The 15,872-nt window shown below is 39.9% G+C and overlaps 1 protein-coding gene across 2 annotated transcripts in view; it reads left to right on the forward strand.

Annotated features, from left to right (window-relative positions):
• The window catches only part of KSR2 (kinase suppressor of ras 2), a gene marked incomplete at its 3' end in the record, with an annotated part of 683,082 nt that overhangs the window by 451,423 nt on the left and 215,787 nt on the right, over positions 1 to 15,872 (forward strand). For both annotated transcript variants that reach the window (XM_082252187.1, XM_082252188.1), the window contains exons 8-9: positions 9,600 to 9,667; positions 11,959 to 12,077. In XM_082252187.1, the coding sequence (XP_082108313.1) occupies positions 9,600 to 9,667; positions 11,959 to 12,077 (187 nt within the window). The remainder of the gene's footprint in view (positions 1 to 9,599; positions 9,668 to 11,958; positions 12,078 to 15,872) is intronic.

Here is a 15,872-nt window from a genome sequence, read left to right on the forward strand (position 1 = left end):
ACCACCCTAAATACCTGATAGGCAAAACAATAACTGGAAGGATGTTGTTTTGAGACAGAGAAAGGAAGTAGGTACTACATTTCCTGCATGCCCAGACAGTGGCAATGACTGGACTGGAAAAACTGCTTTAGAAGAGATGAAAGGAACAGCATAAATCAACCCAGTATTGATAACTGTAAACTAAAATCTAAACTAAGAACTGTTTCTAAAGTACATCTTTGCCAGCTAACATTGGGGCCCTCTAGACAACAGTTGGTGCACTAAGGATGTGGGTTAAGTTCTGCAGTCAGTGAAACTGAAATGTGTTACAGAGCAGTGTTCGCTCACTCTAGCCCAAGGGGTGCAGAGCAGGCTTTGCTGTCACTGGACCTTATTGAATGAAATGAATGCTTTATACACTAGATAGCAAAGATAACAAAGACAGCACAGCTATCCAGAAAGTTCTGAATATAAGCATATAAAGGAAACCAATTAAGACCATTTTCAGTACGATTTTAGACAATGGGGCCACTGTCTGCTCATCAATTCCTCGGGAGACAGTGGAGACTCATGATAAAAGGGGGTCCCCCTTGCAAACAGATTTTGAAATGGTGTCAAATGATAGTGGTGAATTGCTTGATAGCTCAGTTGGTCTGGATAATCAGCAGGACTTTAGGTTGCATTTGAAATAGTGGGTTTGGAAACTGTAATGATCTCACAGCAATTGCATCAGACAGCGAATTGCACAAGACCACTCTGGCCCTGGCAGTTTAGGCCTTTATCCAGGTCTGCTCACGCCAACAGGTCCCAACTACTCAACTCCTCCAGAGTCAAGAGAGCAGGCTTTTCCCGGGTGAAGAATATAAATGCTCCCCATGGCTCCTCTGGCTGCACAGACCCCAGGTATTTGTAGTTATGTAGCTGTAGTATCATAATATAGCCACCACCCAGGGCTACATCTCCCAGCACCCCAAATGCTTTGCGTCACAGTCTTTGGGCTTAGAGTGACTTGCTCTCCTACTGCTGGTGGGAAAAGAATATAGCAACAACATAGAAATGTATTGAAGGCAGAAAACCAGATGCATTCCAAGGCAAGGTATGTCCTGCACTGGGCTACATAGAGAAATAAATAAGTATAGACTTAAAGGTACAGGAATGCATTATTCACATAACTATAAATGAAAACAAAGAAAAAAAGCATACAAAAAGGAAACTAATGCAATCTATGGACTCGTAAGCTGAAATTGTTTTTGTGTTGGAAGCACTTTAAATATCTTGTTACATGTATTAGGGCCAGTGTTCATGGACTTTTCAAATCCATTTACTGTATATTTACAATGCATTTGCAATGTATTAATTTTGACTTCTATAGAGAAATAAAAAAAAGCACAAACTGACCTTCCTAATCTCACTGTGTACATTAGACTAACTTTCCCCCCCTAGAATTTAACTGCCTGGCTTGTTCATACTGTGTTAAAGCAGAACTAAAGGTATCAATACCTACCTCTCCAACGGTCCTTTGCCAGCATCTTCTCCTGTGTGCCAGTTTTCGGCCATCTTCATTGGCTTGTGCAGGATGACATCACTTCTGCACATACACAGGAGCTAATCATTCTGGTACACAGGGATCGGGCCAACCAATGTAAGTTAAGCTGTGTTCACACTGCTCAGTGTACATTGTGCGGATTGCTGTGAGCAGGCAGCTAAATGTATTTTATTCAATAACATAAACCTTCCGCGCTATAATTACAAACACCCCCTACCATCTAACTACAAATAAATCCCAAATGATTTCAATAGGTAAGTGTTAAGTGTAAATAAATATATTTAAAAAAAATGTACAAAAAAAAATACAAACTAAATAAATCATTATTTAGTTAATTCTTCTAAGTATACACCCTATAGTATAAAAAGGTGACAGCTAACACCACATGCATTTAACCACCTGTGAGAAAAATGCAACACAATGTATATTTCATAAAAAAACAGAGCAGTGCTCACCTATCATGTGTAAAGAAAAATAAAAAATAAATATATATAAGGAAAAATATATATAACTATATATATAAGTGTATCTGACTATAGTGCTTAAAACAATATACGTATGACCATGAGATAAAAAGCACAGCATATTATGTGAAAAAATGCATATAAATGATAAAATATCATAAATCAATCCATGGAAAAATGTCCATAAAAATCCAAAATAGGGGACTGTGCAATCCCATCCACCAGAAGAGATCTCTGCTTAACAGAAAACAAACACCGCGGTGTCCTTCACCCCACCAATAGGTGTGTTCTCTCCTGTTTGACTAGACCTCACCAGTAAGAAGAGGTCAATAGCGTTTTGCAGTAATATAGTGGCACTGCTTTCACTGGCTAAATATTCAAAGTCCACAACTCCCAGCAAGATGTCAATCATATAAAACATATAAAACATAAGAGGAAAGACCCATAAGTATTTTTCCAAAGTAAAATACACTCACATTTCAGAGGTAAAAAACAGCATATCTCAGATAACTTCCAGCATTCACAAGCTCCGCCCGGCTACTCCTAGCGTGATCGCGTTGCCTCCTACCGCATGCTTGGCACCAAATGGGCTTTCTCAAAGGAAGCTCCTGCACAGAAGCAATATTTCACAATGGATTATGGCACACATTTGAAAGAAATACACAAAGCACACTAAGATTCAAGTAAGAATACACAACACAACTTGTATTTATACAATATTTGGTTATCCTGAGGTTCAGTTTTGAATTTTGGTTTAACAATTAGAATTTCAATAATTTAATTATGTGGCGTGCCTGTCTCTATAAATCAATTTGTGTTGTAGAGAGAAGCACGAATAACTAATATGATGTGTGACTGGTTCTGTCTTTCTTCTGCCTTTTATTTTCACCTTCACACTTTAGATTTAACAAATAAATCTAATGGCCAAGAACAGTCAAGAGCACACCACTAAATAATAGGTCTTTTTCACTATGTACTGCAGAGACATCATTGAGATGCCTGACTCTGTTTTGTGTTTGAAAATAACCTTCACAAAGTTCACAGCAGCTGGGAATGTAATGTAAAGAACTCAAAACCAGAAAAAAACAAAAATATAATTTCAGAATGATGGCCATTTGATCACATATACTTTCTATAGCAGAGCACTAATGTGATTACTATTGGGTGAACTTGGGTCTAAAAAAACAACTTTGTTTTTTAACACAATAGAAGAACATATTGAGAATGAATTAGGACAGGTATTATACTGTACCTTTTATGTATATAGTGAATTGGTAAACTAAAATTGGCCACATACAATTCATGGTCAATACAATTCACATGTGTTGATTTTCTTCTACATTTACTGTATATACCGATCAGCCCTTGTACTATATGTATATAAAGAGATTATACAACCAAATGGCCAACCTAAAGCTTTTCATTGACATAACACTTCACTATCAGTGGGACACAACTGACCACAGAAGATGCTTCCCTCCAGGTTAAATTTTTTTGCCTAGGCTAAAGAATTAGACCCAATAGAGAAAGGCATGGCCGGCAACAGAGGGTACCACCGGTCCACTAGTAGGGGGCCTGGGTAAACAGGGGGGGCCTGGACAGGGAGGGAGGGTCAGTTCAGTGGAGCGGGGGTTAATTACAGTAACGTGTGCGGCTTTCTGCAGCAGCTAAAGGTGGTCTCTCCCCCTCTCCCTCCGGCCAGCTTTCAGCTGCTGGAGGGAGAAACAAACAGGGTACAGCTCCTATAATACCCCCATCCCTCCACACCAATCTCCCTCTATGTACATCGAATTCCCTCCTGTGTGCCCCCAACCCCCCCCCCCCCCCGTGTGCCCAGGCCCCTCTGCAGCTCTGCTGGCTTCCCTGTCCCACCAGGGGCTGCAGGTACACAGTATAATCTGTCAGGATGGAGAGCTGTGGGAGGGACTGGTAAATATGTCATTTACCGGCTCCTTCCTTTAATTAATGAATGGTCATGGGTGTGCCATGGTCATGGGTGTTTCCTGTTCATTCATCGGCAGTGCAGATGAGGCTACAGAGAAAGGAATTGTAGAATGTGTCCTCAATTCCTTTCTCTGTCTCAAAGGTGAGATGTCAGGGGTCTGTTTAGACCCCTGATATGTCACCAAAGACTCCTCCCCCCCCAACAACGTTGTAAAAAAAATGTAAAAAATAATTTTAAAAATGTAAAAATAAATTGTAAAAATATTTTGAAACATTAAAAAAACTTTTTTAAAAAAATGTACAAAAATTATTTTTATAAACTGTAAAAAATAATTTAAAGATTTTAGGGCTCATTCACATGGGTTCTCTGGCCCATACAGTGTGAATAAGTGGTTTGCTGGAGCCTCCTGTTACTTTATGAGGATGCAGCGGCTGTACAGTATAAACACGACCACAGGTCCTAATTTATCAGGTGTGCAGGTGTGGGTGAATGGCCCTGAATGCATACTGTCTGTGTTTGGGGCCGTAACCTGTATCCACACACCTCCGGCAGTCCGGGCACCCCCCCACACTATCTATTACAAGAAGTGACGTACAGGTATGTCGTTTCACGTATAAGAGCCAACCTGCCACAGTAAAACTACGGCGGCTGGTTGGCAAGTGGTTAAAGAAACTGTGTTTTAAAGTTTCACTTTAAGCATTATTAAAATTGGTGCTCACATCTAAACTGAATTTTTTTTGCTTTATTTTTGTTTGCTAGGGCAGTGCCCAACCTCAATGTCTTTTGTTTGCCAATCCCTTACCTATTAGCCTAGAAAAAGGCCAATAATATATTTTTTAACATTAGGCTCATTGACTTCAATGCGGATCGGATTTGGCACTTGAACTTTCATTCATGAACTTACCCAGAATTTGAACCCCAAACATATGGTTCATCACTAGTCCTAATGTCAGCGAACATAAAAGAGGTACAAAATGGTATATGTAGTTGCGCTAAAAAATATATATAAAAGGTGAGCAGATAACCTCACAGTAAAATCTTTATAAAAGCAGCTACACTCAAATCATACACTGATCGTATGTAGAAAACAGATAAATATATATAATATGTAGCGCTAAAATGTTATAAAAAGTCCATCATTAGTCCATTTCCACCAGTGTTGATGCACTGTCACCAATTGTAGTATAGTGAAGAAGATCCACCACCAAAGAGAGTGTTTAAACACGCTTACCAGACAATAGGAAGTATTGAGCTTTAAGCTGTCCTCAGACTGGAACACACTTGGTAACAAAATGGACCGGACCTACTACACCAGCTCTTCACACAGGTGATTCCCCAAGCTGATACCTTAACAGTAAACCTCATAGGAGCCACTCATAGGAAGAGAATGAAATAAACCCTTCATAGTGCAGTATATTCTCATAAGTTTTAATGAAATTATAATAAAGTACAGCACTCACATTTACAAAGGGTAAAACGGGCCAAACACACGCCGACCTGCGTGGTTCCAAATTGGACAGCAAAGTGGTAGCCGGTGTCCTCTATTACATTAGGCGTCCAACGAGGGCAGCCCGACACGGTCAGGAAACTCCTTGTTCAGCTCCCCAGGCCCCTCTTATATGTAAGTCACCCTGTGTCTATTAGGGGCCAGGGCCATCTTACGGAACGGGCACACTGGGCCTGGGCAGTTGCCCGGTGACCCCACTTGCCCGGGGAGCCCCACCTGTCCAGCGACCCAGCCCAGCCAAGCATTAGTCCCGATTCCCGTGTGCATCCCACCGCCGAACTTAGCAGGTGGCAAGCGCCTGTCGGCCCTGTGCTGCTGTCAGGCCACTTGGGCCATGTAGGGGGAGCCCACAACTGCAGGAATGCCTGTCCGCCTCCACGGGAACAGGCACACACAGGACAGTCAAGTCTGACTCCCGTCCATGTGTGTGTGTTCACCAGACCCAGCCGCCAAACTTGGAAGCTGTCATTAGCCTGGCACTGCTGTACCAATATAGCCTTATCGATAATTTGCATTTTATTCTCATCGGTGATTGTGTAGGCAGGGCTCCAGTGCACTGCATTGCCCGGGGTCTTTTAAGGTATCTTAAGATGGCACTGTTAGGGGCACAGGGTGACAGAGAAGCCCAGTCTGGTCTGCCCTAACCAGACTCCCAGTACAACCACAGCAGACTCAGCATTTCATGTTACCCCTGTTATCCTGGGCCTTATACTGTATGTGTGGTTTGTGTTGAAAGTTGGAGAGGCTCCTTCACTTGGGACAGAAATAATTATGAACAATATCCCTCAAGAAATATATGAAGATAAATAGTTAAACCTTTTCAGATTGCTAGAATATTTTAGGAGTGTCTCATAGACTATTGCTGTATAGTTTGAGGAGGAGGGGGGAAGTTTCCCCAAGTGTCTTTTCCACTGACAAAGTTGGCTGTGTGCCTAGTTTTTGTTTATAAGATTTGTTGAAATGTTTGAATGTACCTATGCCTCAGAGCCGGCACACACTGAGGCGACACGACTTCGGGGGGCGACCTGTGAAGTCGCGTGAACCGCTGTGCACCGCGACTTTGGCGCGACTTTGGCAGGGACTTCACATAATGGAAGTCTATGCAAGTCACTCCGAGGTCGCCCCAAAGTAGTACAGGACCCTTTTTCTAAGTTGGAGCGACTTGTGTCGCTCCTATTAGAACGGGTCCTGTACTACTCAATGGACCGCGACCGACCGCGGCTTGTCAGGCTGACAAGTCGCGGCAGTGTGAATGGGCTCTTATGTTATTGGATTTACAGTTTACCCCACCTATTGTCTCTATGCCAACAAGGAGGAGGGATTGTCCCCAGAGATATATGCTTGTGTCTGTACCTGTGCCTTATGGTATTGGATGTACAGTTTACCCCGCCCTGTGTCTCTATGCCAACAAGGAGAAGGGATTGTCCCCAGAGATATATACTTGTGTCTGTAACTATGCATTATGGTATTGGATGTACAGTTTACCCCGCCCTGTGTCTCTATGTCAACAAGGAGGAGGGATTGTCCCCAGAGATATATACGTTTGTCTGTACCTTTGCCTTATGGTATTGGATGTACAGTTTACCCCACCCTGTGTCTCTATGCCAACAAGGAGGAGGGATTGTCCCCAGAGATATATACTTGTGTCTGTTCTTCAATAAAAGTTTTATGCTTCTTACCACCCCACACTGAGTTATGGTTAGTGACTGCGTGGGCTAAGGGATCTTGGATTGTGCTGGTACCAGGCAAGGGAAGCTTATATGACGGACATACTCCTCTTGAGTTTTTAGGTTCGTCACAGGAGTTTTTTTTTAATAAAAAATAATAAAGGGATAAACGGTAAAGGATTAAAAAGACCTTTATCATCACCACAAATTAAAAGAGATCTTTCAGCTAGGAATGCACATTGGTGAAATCTAATGATGGTAGGGTGCCTTGACCCATCTAATCATTTTGCAGTCAAAAGCTTATTAAGGGCCTGCATCAACAGGCTCTAAGCTTGTGCTAGTTGGCAAATGCAGCTTGCTTTCTCATGCTTTCCCCTTGCCTCACAGATCAGTTTAGGATGCCTCTGAAATCATTGATTATTTCAAGCTACTTTTGTATTCTCATTGACTTGTATGTTGAAATAGGCCTTGAATTGGTTGAAATTTCCTTTAGATTACAGTGTGTATGGTCAGCATAAAGGCTGGCATGATTTGATATTTGTTGTTTGCATATTACAGCTGTCCAAGCATTTATGGGGGCGTATGTGCTAAAACTGACCACAACCTGATCTCAAATGCCTATGTATGCTAATCCTTAATTATATTGTGTTGCATAGAACAATAAACATTTGCATATTATAGAATGTGTTAGAAGGATGCAAATACCACATTGAACATGTGACTTGCTTCAGTGCTTGTTATGTCACTTGCAATTAATTGAATGAATTTGCTTTAATCTATATATATCTTACCCATCTGCGCACTCGTCTGTTTTACTGTATATCTAATGAATTGTTATCTAACAAGAAAAAATATATATTTCTTTCTCTTGGAAGTTAATATCACCAATATGGCTTCCAACCAATATCATAGCAAAAATAGCCTTTTCTACATAGATTCGTTTTGCACTTAGGATCTTGAGATCGCTACTCTTTTTGGCTATTCACACATTTAGTGATTTTAATACATTGGTCTTTACTACATTTAGTGCACTGCCCAGTAATGTAGCCATACACTTGCAGATCTAACACATGAGCACAGTTTTTAGCTGATATTGCTATAAATGTGACTGACTGAATCTAAAATATCTGATCACCTGTAATCTCCAACAGAGATAGTATCTGAATTATGAGGAGAACAAAAAGAAAACACATACACATAAACTGAAATTAAATACAAAAGAAAGGGAAACCGTACAAATCATCATATTGAAGCAATTATTAATTTATTGATTCCATCATAATAGTTTAATGCATCCATAAACTTTCAGTTTATAAGGTGTATCAAGGCTCATGGATTTTCTGCGGCTGTTGTTATTCAAACTTCCATTAAGAGCCGGTTCACACTACTCCGACTTGTCAGGCGACTTGGTCAAGAAGCGCTCCATGCTGTGCAGTGAAGTCGTTTGCAAGCCTCGATGAAGTCGTGCTGCACGGGCGACTTCAAAGTCAGGGTGACTTTGAGTCGCCGTGGTGTGAACCGACTCTAAGAGTGCTGCCTGTGACTCCTCACACCTTTGCTTATCTGGTGTTCAGACGTGTTTCAGGTACTACTGGCTCTTTTTTCAAACTGACCTCTACGGAATATGAATTTAATTTAAAACTTCTGTTAATTTCACACCCATGTTATATTACATTTGAGCAGATAACAGTTAGTCAGTCAAGTTGGGGCACCTCAAAGATAGATGGAAAATGAGATCTAAAATTATACTTTTATCCTATAGACCCTCTTTTAGCTGGAAATTCCGCATTTATTTCTAACCCATAATTTTTCAGCTGGCATTACTTTGTGCAAACACCCAGTTTGTGAGTTAAAATGGAGAATGTTCATGAATGCTGTTCTGCAGGTGACTTTGAATGTTAAGAAATGAAGTAATGTTGTTGGGATATTTGCTTTCATTTTCTAGCCTGAATTGGAAATATGACAAAAAAAGATTGGTTACTGTGTACAGCATTACTTTTTCTACAAAATGATTCTGTGGAACAGTTTTTTGAAATGTATCCTGTAGCTCATATTTATTCACTATTCTCCACTGAGATTAGAAATATGTATATCATTTATTCTCAAATGTGAATAGTGAATGAATCATATTTTATTGTCAGCATAAATTAGGATGGGATACCTGTACGTTCAGGCTACTGAATTCTGACGCTATTGGGAAATAAAGTGTGCTATGCAGGAGAGGATGGCTCAACCCTGGCCTTGTATATCAGTGTATCAGTATTAAAAGGTGACACTACAGCTTCCAATCAGATTTTCAGAATTCAGCTGGGTAGGTTTGAATCTGATTGGTGGTTGGAGAACATGCCACAATAACACTAGCAATTCTTAATATGGAGATACACAAGGTTTAGTATCCTCTGCAAGATTACCAGTGTTCTGCTTTTTTTTTATTTATTTTTTTAATGCTATATATATTTAATGTTTCTGTTTTTTTCTTTCTTCTTATTAGATTAAAGTGCCACAATAAATGCACCAAAGAGGCTCCTCCATGTCATTTACTAATCATACACCGAGGGGGTAAGTGTCAGTTCTACTGTTAAGAATGACAAATGAAACAAACAGATCTTGCTTTGAAGTCATATTCTTGTTTTTCTTTTGAAGAGTATATGTGTTATGCTAATGCAGGTAAATGCAACAGGTTCACACTAGTAGATGCCTGCAAATTGTCTATATGCCCTTTCCCTTTGCCCCTCTACTGCTCCATTTGGCTGCTGGGATACCCAATACTTTAGGCATAGGATTTATATGACTTTCATTCTTCCGTTCCTTTAATGTTTTTGTGCTTGGTGATTGACCACTTAGGCACCTAGTGCCATTACATAGGAGTGGGAAGAGAGAACTTAAACCATGGGATTTTTCCACAGCTGTGTGTTTAGCTTTTTCCCTTTTTTAACATCTTTTATTCCTAATTTTTTATAAAAAAATAAAATATTATGAAACATATTTTATGAATAGGTAAAAGCTGAGGTGGTACACAGTATTTCAATAGTGTGGCAATAATGTACTTTGACAATGAAACACTGAACAGGGCTTTTTCTGGACTAATCCAATGGCAGTAGAGCTACAGGTGACAACACCAAACCCATTAAATATATACTTTGTGAATGAACTGTATATACCAGAGGCATAACTACAGATCACAAGCCCTCATTGCAAATATTGATGCGACCACCCAGTGTCCTCTCTACTGTCATAAATGTTGTCTAATTCAAAGAAAGTTAGAAAGAATTGTCATCTTGGTCAGTACACTAATAGGGATCAGAGCTGGGGACAGAAATTGTCAGGGAAGAAGAGGACATCATTGCAGGGAATTAACTTTTACCATTCAAATGGTTGTAAAGGCAGAAGTTTTTATTACCCTAATTCGTTCTCGGCATTAGGGTAAAAAACCTTCTGTGTTCAGCTACCCCAGCACCCCTAAATACCTATCTGAGCCTGATCTTGATTCAGCATTGTGCCCAAGAGCAGCGTCTCTCTCGCTCTCTCTCTCTCTCTCTCTCCTCTTTCTTCTCACTGGACATGGAGGTTGCTGTCAATCACAGCCTGTAAGCAGAGAGTGTGTGTGTGTTGAGGGGGGGGGGGCAGGGCTAAGCCGTACTGTGTGTGCCAATGAACACAGAGAGCTTGGCTCAGGAACAAGCCTGCATGAGTGCCTCCGTAACGATTGGCTTGGGAAGCAGTGAAGAGCCAGAAGCGCCCAGAAGAGGATCAGAGCTGCAAAACCATTGCACGGAGCAGGTAAATATAACATATTTGTTATTTTAAAAATATATTACCTTTTCAATCACTTTTATATTCCAGCTTACTCTTCTGTCCTCAGTAACTCACAAGTCTTTTTCAGCATCTCAAAGTGTAAATTCTAAGCCCTCCCACCCCTTTCAACATCACAGCAAGCAAGTGCTGGAAGAGGTAGGGTTGTAGAGAGTAAAAATTAAATAAATTAAATCAATTTGTAGTAGCAATAATAACAATCATAATATTTGATATTATGACACAATTTTAGGGTAACTGCCAACATTTACTCTAGTCTAATACAAATTTTTTTAAATTGTAGGGTTATTTTTTCAGAACTGATAACACCTGTCGGTTTTTAGCTGGGGAGACACTGTGGGATTTGTACAGCCTGAGTAAGACTGCATTAGGCATACAGGGTTAATATCAGTGCTGGCCAAGAAGACCTGAAGCTCTAAGACCAAAAAATCGACACTACTATGACAACTAAACAAATTTCCCTTACAGCACAGCCTGCAAAGGGGACCTGTAACTAGTGGCAATTATTCTGAAGTCTCCTCCTGTATGTCTGATGTCATCTCTTCTTGGCTGGAAATGTCACAGGGGGCATAGAGGGACAGTGTCAACAGAAATCTCTGCAAACCTTATTGATACACCACTGGGTTTGTGTTATCTTTACATGCCCAAAGACTTCCTATGTTTAAAGAAGAAGATCTGAAGCTCTAAATCGCCTCAATGGCACTCATCATGGGACCGACATCAACCCCCAGGTTGCATGACAGCTGCATAGGCTACCATGGCTTTTGTTTCACCACTGGTATATAAGCTGTAGTTTCTCTTGTTTTTAGTCTAGTTTCTCTAATTGATGTAGATACTTCTGATGTTGACCCATATTCTGGCAGATTTTGGAGTGAATGAAAAGGCTTCTAAAACCTCTAAAGAAAAAGCAAAAAGATCACATTTGCCATTTGCACTGTTTTTTTTTTTTTTATTGTCCGAGTTATCTTTACCACAATAGAACAACTTTCACCCAGCATCAGTTTAACAAAAAAATTAAATTTTTTCTCTAATTTCAGCGCGGCTAGTTAGGACTGAATCTGTACCATGTGACATCAACAATCCCTTGAGAAAACCTCCACGGTATTCAGACCTCCATGTCAGCCAAACCCTTCCCAAAACCAACAAAATAAACAAGGTAAGCCACCATACATGCCTCAAAATAAACTTTTAACGTTTTTGCTATTAAATTAAGCTACACAAATAGATATTTTTCATTTAGCTTTTACAAAATTGAAGAGTGGATGTGCAGACTAGAAACGTAAGTGGATACATGCTAATCAATCCATGCATAATAGTCATTTTTACTGGAGTACTAAGTATAAAAAAGGCCTTATACAATGTATCTGGTGCTTTATGCATGAACCTTTCTAAATTGAAATAATGCTTAGGTAAGGGCTCATGCAAATTCAACGCCAATGCACCAACATGTGAATAGTGTGCTATTGCCTGTTGCATTATCATGTGCATTGGAGCCTAAATAGTATTTTTATAAGGCAGGTTTTTACAGAAATACAGACATGCAATGCCTTGGTTTTTAAGGCACTCCAACCAGGCTGCATGCTCAGATTAAGGGTTTGGTATGGATTTTTGGAGGGTTCTCGTGCCTTTTTATTTTTCCCCTTTATAATCCATACCAGACTCTGCCTTATGAAAAACATTACAATACAATATAAACCATTTTTATCATAAAAACTAGTAAATAAACGTCTTCATATGTCAATGTGCAAATAAAGTAATTGCATAAAGTTCATCAATCAAAGTTCATGGAAAATTCATTCATAAAAGAAAATAAAGTCAATGGTGCTCGTCTAAAAAAAAGTGCTCGTATCACACAAAGTTCGCCAAAGTGCTTAAACAGCCTCTTTCCAGACAAAGATGATCTCAAAATGATAAGAGATCAATAGCACTTATATTTTCCAAGTCACTGAGCCAATGCTCTCACCTCCAGATATCCACTAACATCAATGTGCAAAAGAAAAAACTAGCACCTTTGATTTATCACCAACTCAAAACAGAAAAATCTCTAAATAATAGTGCAGCACTTTTCTACATAAATTCTATCTAAATTCTTATATCACAAAAATACTCGTGAAAAGAAAAATAACACATAAAAAAGGGAAAATAAATATAATAAATAAAATGTATGTGCCATACGTGATAAAATACTCCAGTCATGTGGATAAAGAAATAGAATACTGTGAATAATATGTTAATCTCATAATATAAATAAATAAAATAGTGACAACGCCCATTCACAAATATTCAGCTAAAATTATCACTCCATCAAAACTGAGTGGGGCTGTGATGTCATCGTGACAGGTGGGACATCTGCGAGTCTGTTTAGGAGCTTATTTTATTAATTCATACTATGAGATTACCATATTATTCACTTATATGATTTTGATCTGTGTGATTGGATTATTTTATAAAGTGTAGCACATACATTTTACTTGGGCTCGGCTGGGTGATTAGGAAGGGGGGGGATTTTTACTAGAGGAGTGGATTTCTGTTAGGACGGGGGATTTGAGGGGGACCATTTGTGCTAGTAGGGATGATTGAAGGGATTTGTGCTAGAGGGGGTGAGGGTTAGCGTTAGTAAAGGGGATTGGGGGGGGGGGTTGTTCTGTGAGTGGGGGATTTGGAGGCGGTGGAGAGGATTTATGCTCAAAGGGGATGTTTGAGGGGGAGTGGATTTCTGTTAGTAAAGGGGGTTGGGGGGCAGTTTGCTAGTAAGGATGATTGGGAGGATAAGTGCTAGAAGAGGGAATTTAGGGGAATTTGTGCTAGGAGAGGTGGATTTGGAGGGGGGTGGGAAATTTATGCTCAGAGGGGAAATTTGGGGGGGGATTTGTGTTAGCAGGGCAATTTTTTTGGGGGAAGGAGAATAAGTCAGAGGAGAGGGGATTTAGGGGGGGGGGGATTTGTGCTAGTAGGGGGGGGGGGTAGTGGGGGAGGAAAAGGTTTTGAGCTGGGAGGGGGGGTTTATATTCAAAGAGGGGGTATTACTTGGGGGGGGGGGTGTTGACTTGCAAAGGGAAATTATGCTTAGAAAGTAAGTGTGAAAATTAGTGTTCACTTTTTGGGGGGGGGGGGACAGAGGGCATGGCATCTTTGCCCTGGATGCTAGGTGACCTTGTCCTGGCAGTGGCTCACTCCACATGTTATTTCTTGACATCCGCTTGAATATCATCAGCCCAGAAAATGGGCATTTTGAATTTGACAAATTTTGCTCCCATTGATTTTAATGAGGTTTGGCATCCAACTTCTTTGAAGTTCAGCAAACCTCTGCCAAACTGGACCCAGGACAGTTCGGCTCATCACTACAGACAATGCTAAATTGCTATCTTGGAATCAGCAGCTTGTGGTGTAAGTTCCTTCAGTTGGCCGTTGTGCTAATTGATAGTCCACTTTAATAGCCACTTCTATATTGATGACAGGATATCTAAGTATTATATGGTCTCTGCTGACTTAAAACACACAGCTTTGGACCTACAGTAATATTCAACAATTTTACTGATAATTGTGTTAGATAATTAAGTAAAGGTACAAAAATAGGTGAGAAAATCATCTACATGCCCTACCTGCAAAATGACATTTAGAAGTAATTTCTCTTTTAGAAGAAGTTTATTTGTTTTTTTGGTGTAAGTCTTGGTTTAGTTAGTAAGGTATAGCAAAGAGGGGATTAATCTAGAAAGCCTTGTGAGCTGATCATGTTTATATCTATTATCAGCATCAATAGCAAATGCATATGGATATACGTGCTGGAGAATGTACAGGCCTGGCACAGATAATAATCCATTTGTACAGATAAATAGAGTCAGGGACAAATGATAAATACGCACATCCACACCACGCAACAGATAACAGGAAACGTAGGGCTGATTGCATTACATTCATTTGCTTTGTGCCAGTCATGGCAATTACTGCATGTTTTTCCTATTTATAATGTAAAATACGACTCATGGTCATATCACGATCGGAAGCACTGTACTTTCCAGTGCCTTCATACCATATTACCCGTTATCTGAATATGTTGTCTCTTTTAGCTTCTGTCTCTAGCCTCCAGATTTCAAAACTCTTAAATCTTTCTTTTCTGCTTGCCCACCCAATTGAAAACTACAGAACTGTGATAACAAAAAAAATAAGCTAAAGTTAATAATCAAAGTGTTTGCAAAAAGAGAAAATAGTAGGGGGAGGCACTAATACTCAAAGCAACTTAGTTTGTAATCATATATCCAAAACACAATCCTGTGGCATTCTTGTGTTTGTATTACATGTTGAGCGAATTAGTCTCCAAAAATAGATACTTTATGAATCGACTTAAAGCAGAACTAAACCCATCGATTTAACTGTTTCCCAAAACAGTTACATTTAAGGCATGCTGTCAATTATAACTGTCACAGTTTCTTGTGCTCTCAATTGAACTGTCAAGCCATCAAATGTCTGGCATCATTGCCAAGATAAGATTATCCAGTGCCAAAGGCAAAGATGGCAAACTGTGCCCGCCTCCACCCTCCAGGTGGAGGAGGGGATAAGGCTAACAGCAGCACACAATGAAAGGTATGTAATGTGTGTAATGTTTGCAGCATGCGTTGAAATAGTACCAATAATTATGGTACACTGCACCAAACTGAAGAGTTTAAAATTGGTGCACTAATATAGGGCTAACAGTGGCAAAGAAAAAATAATCCTGCATCAGCAGTGTCACTGGAAGGAATAAATTTCCTTGTGTCAGTGATGTCACTGGATGGAAAAAATGTCCAAACATTGGTAGTGTCACTAAAAATAAAAATTACCCCTGTGTCAGTGGTGTCACTAATGAAAACAATAGTCCATGTTTCAGTGGTACAGTGATACCTCGGTTCACAAACTTAATTCGTGAACTGACTCTGGTCGCAAACCGAATTGGTCGTGAACCGAGGCACATTTT

This window comes from Pelophylax lessonae, assembly GCF_965119305.1.
Source record: "Pelophylax lessonae genome assembly, chromosome: 1".
In the NCBI taxonomy this organism is placed as follows: Eukaryota; Metazoa; Chordata; class Amphibia; order Anura; family Ranidae; genus Pelophylax; species Pelophylax lessonae.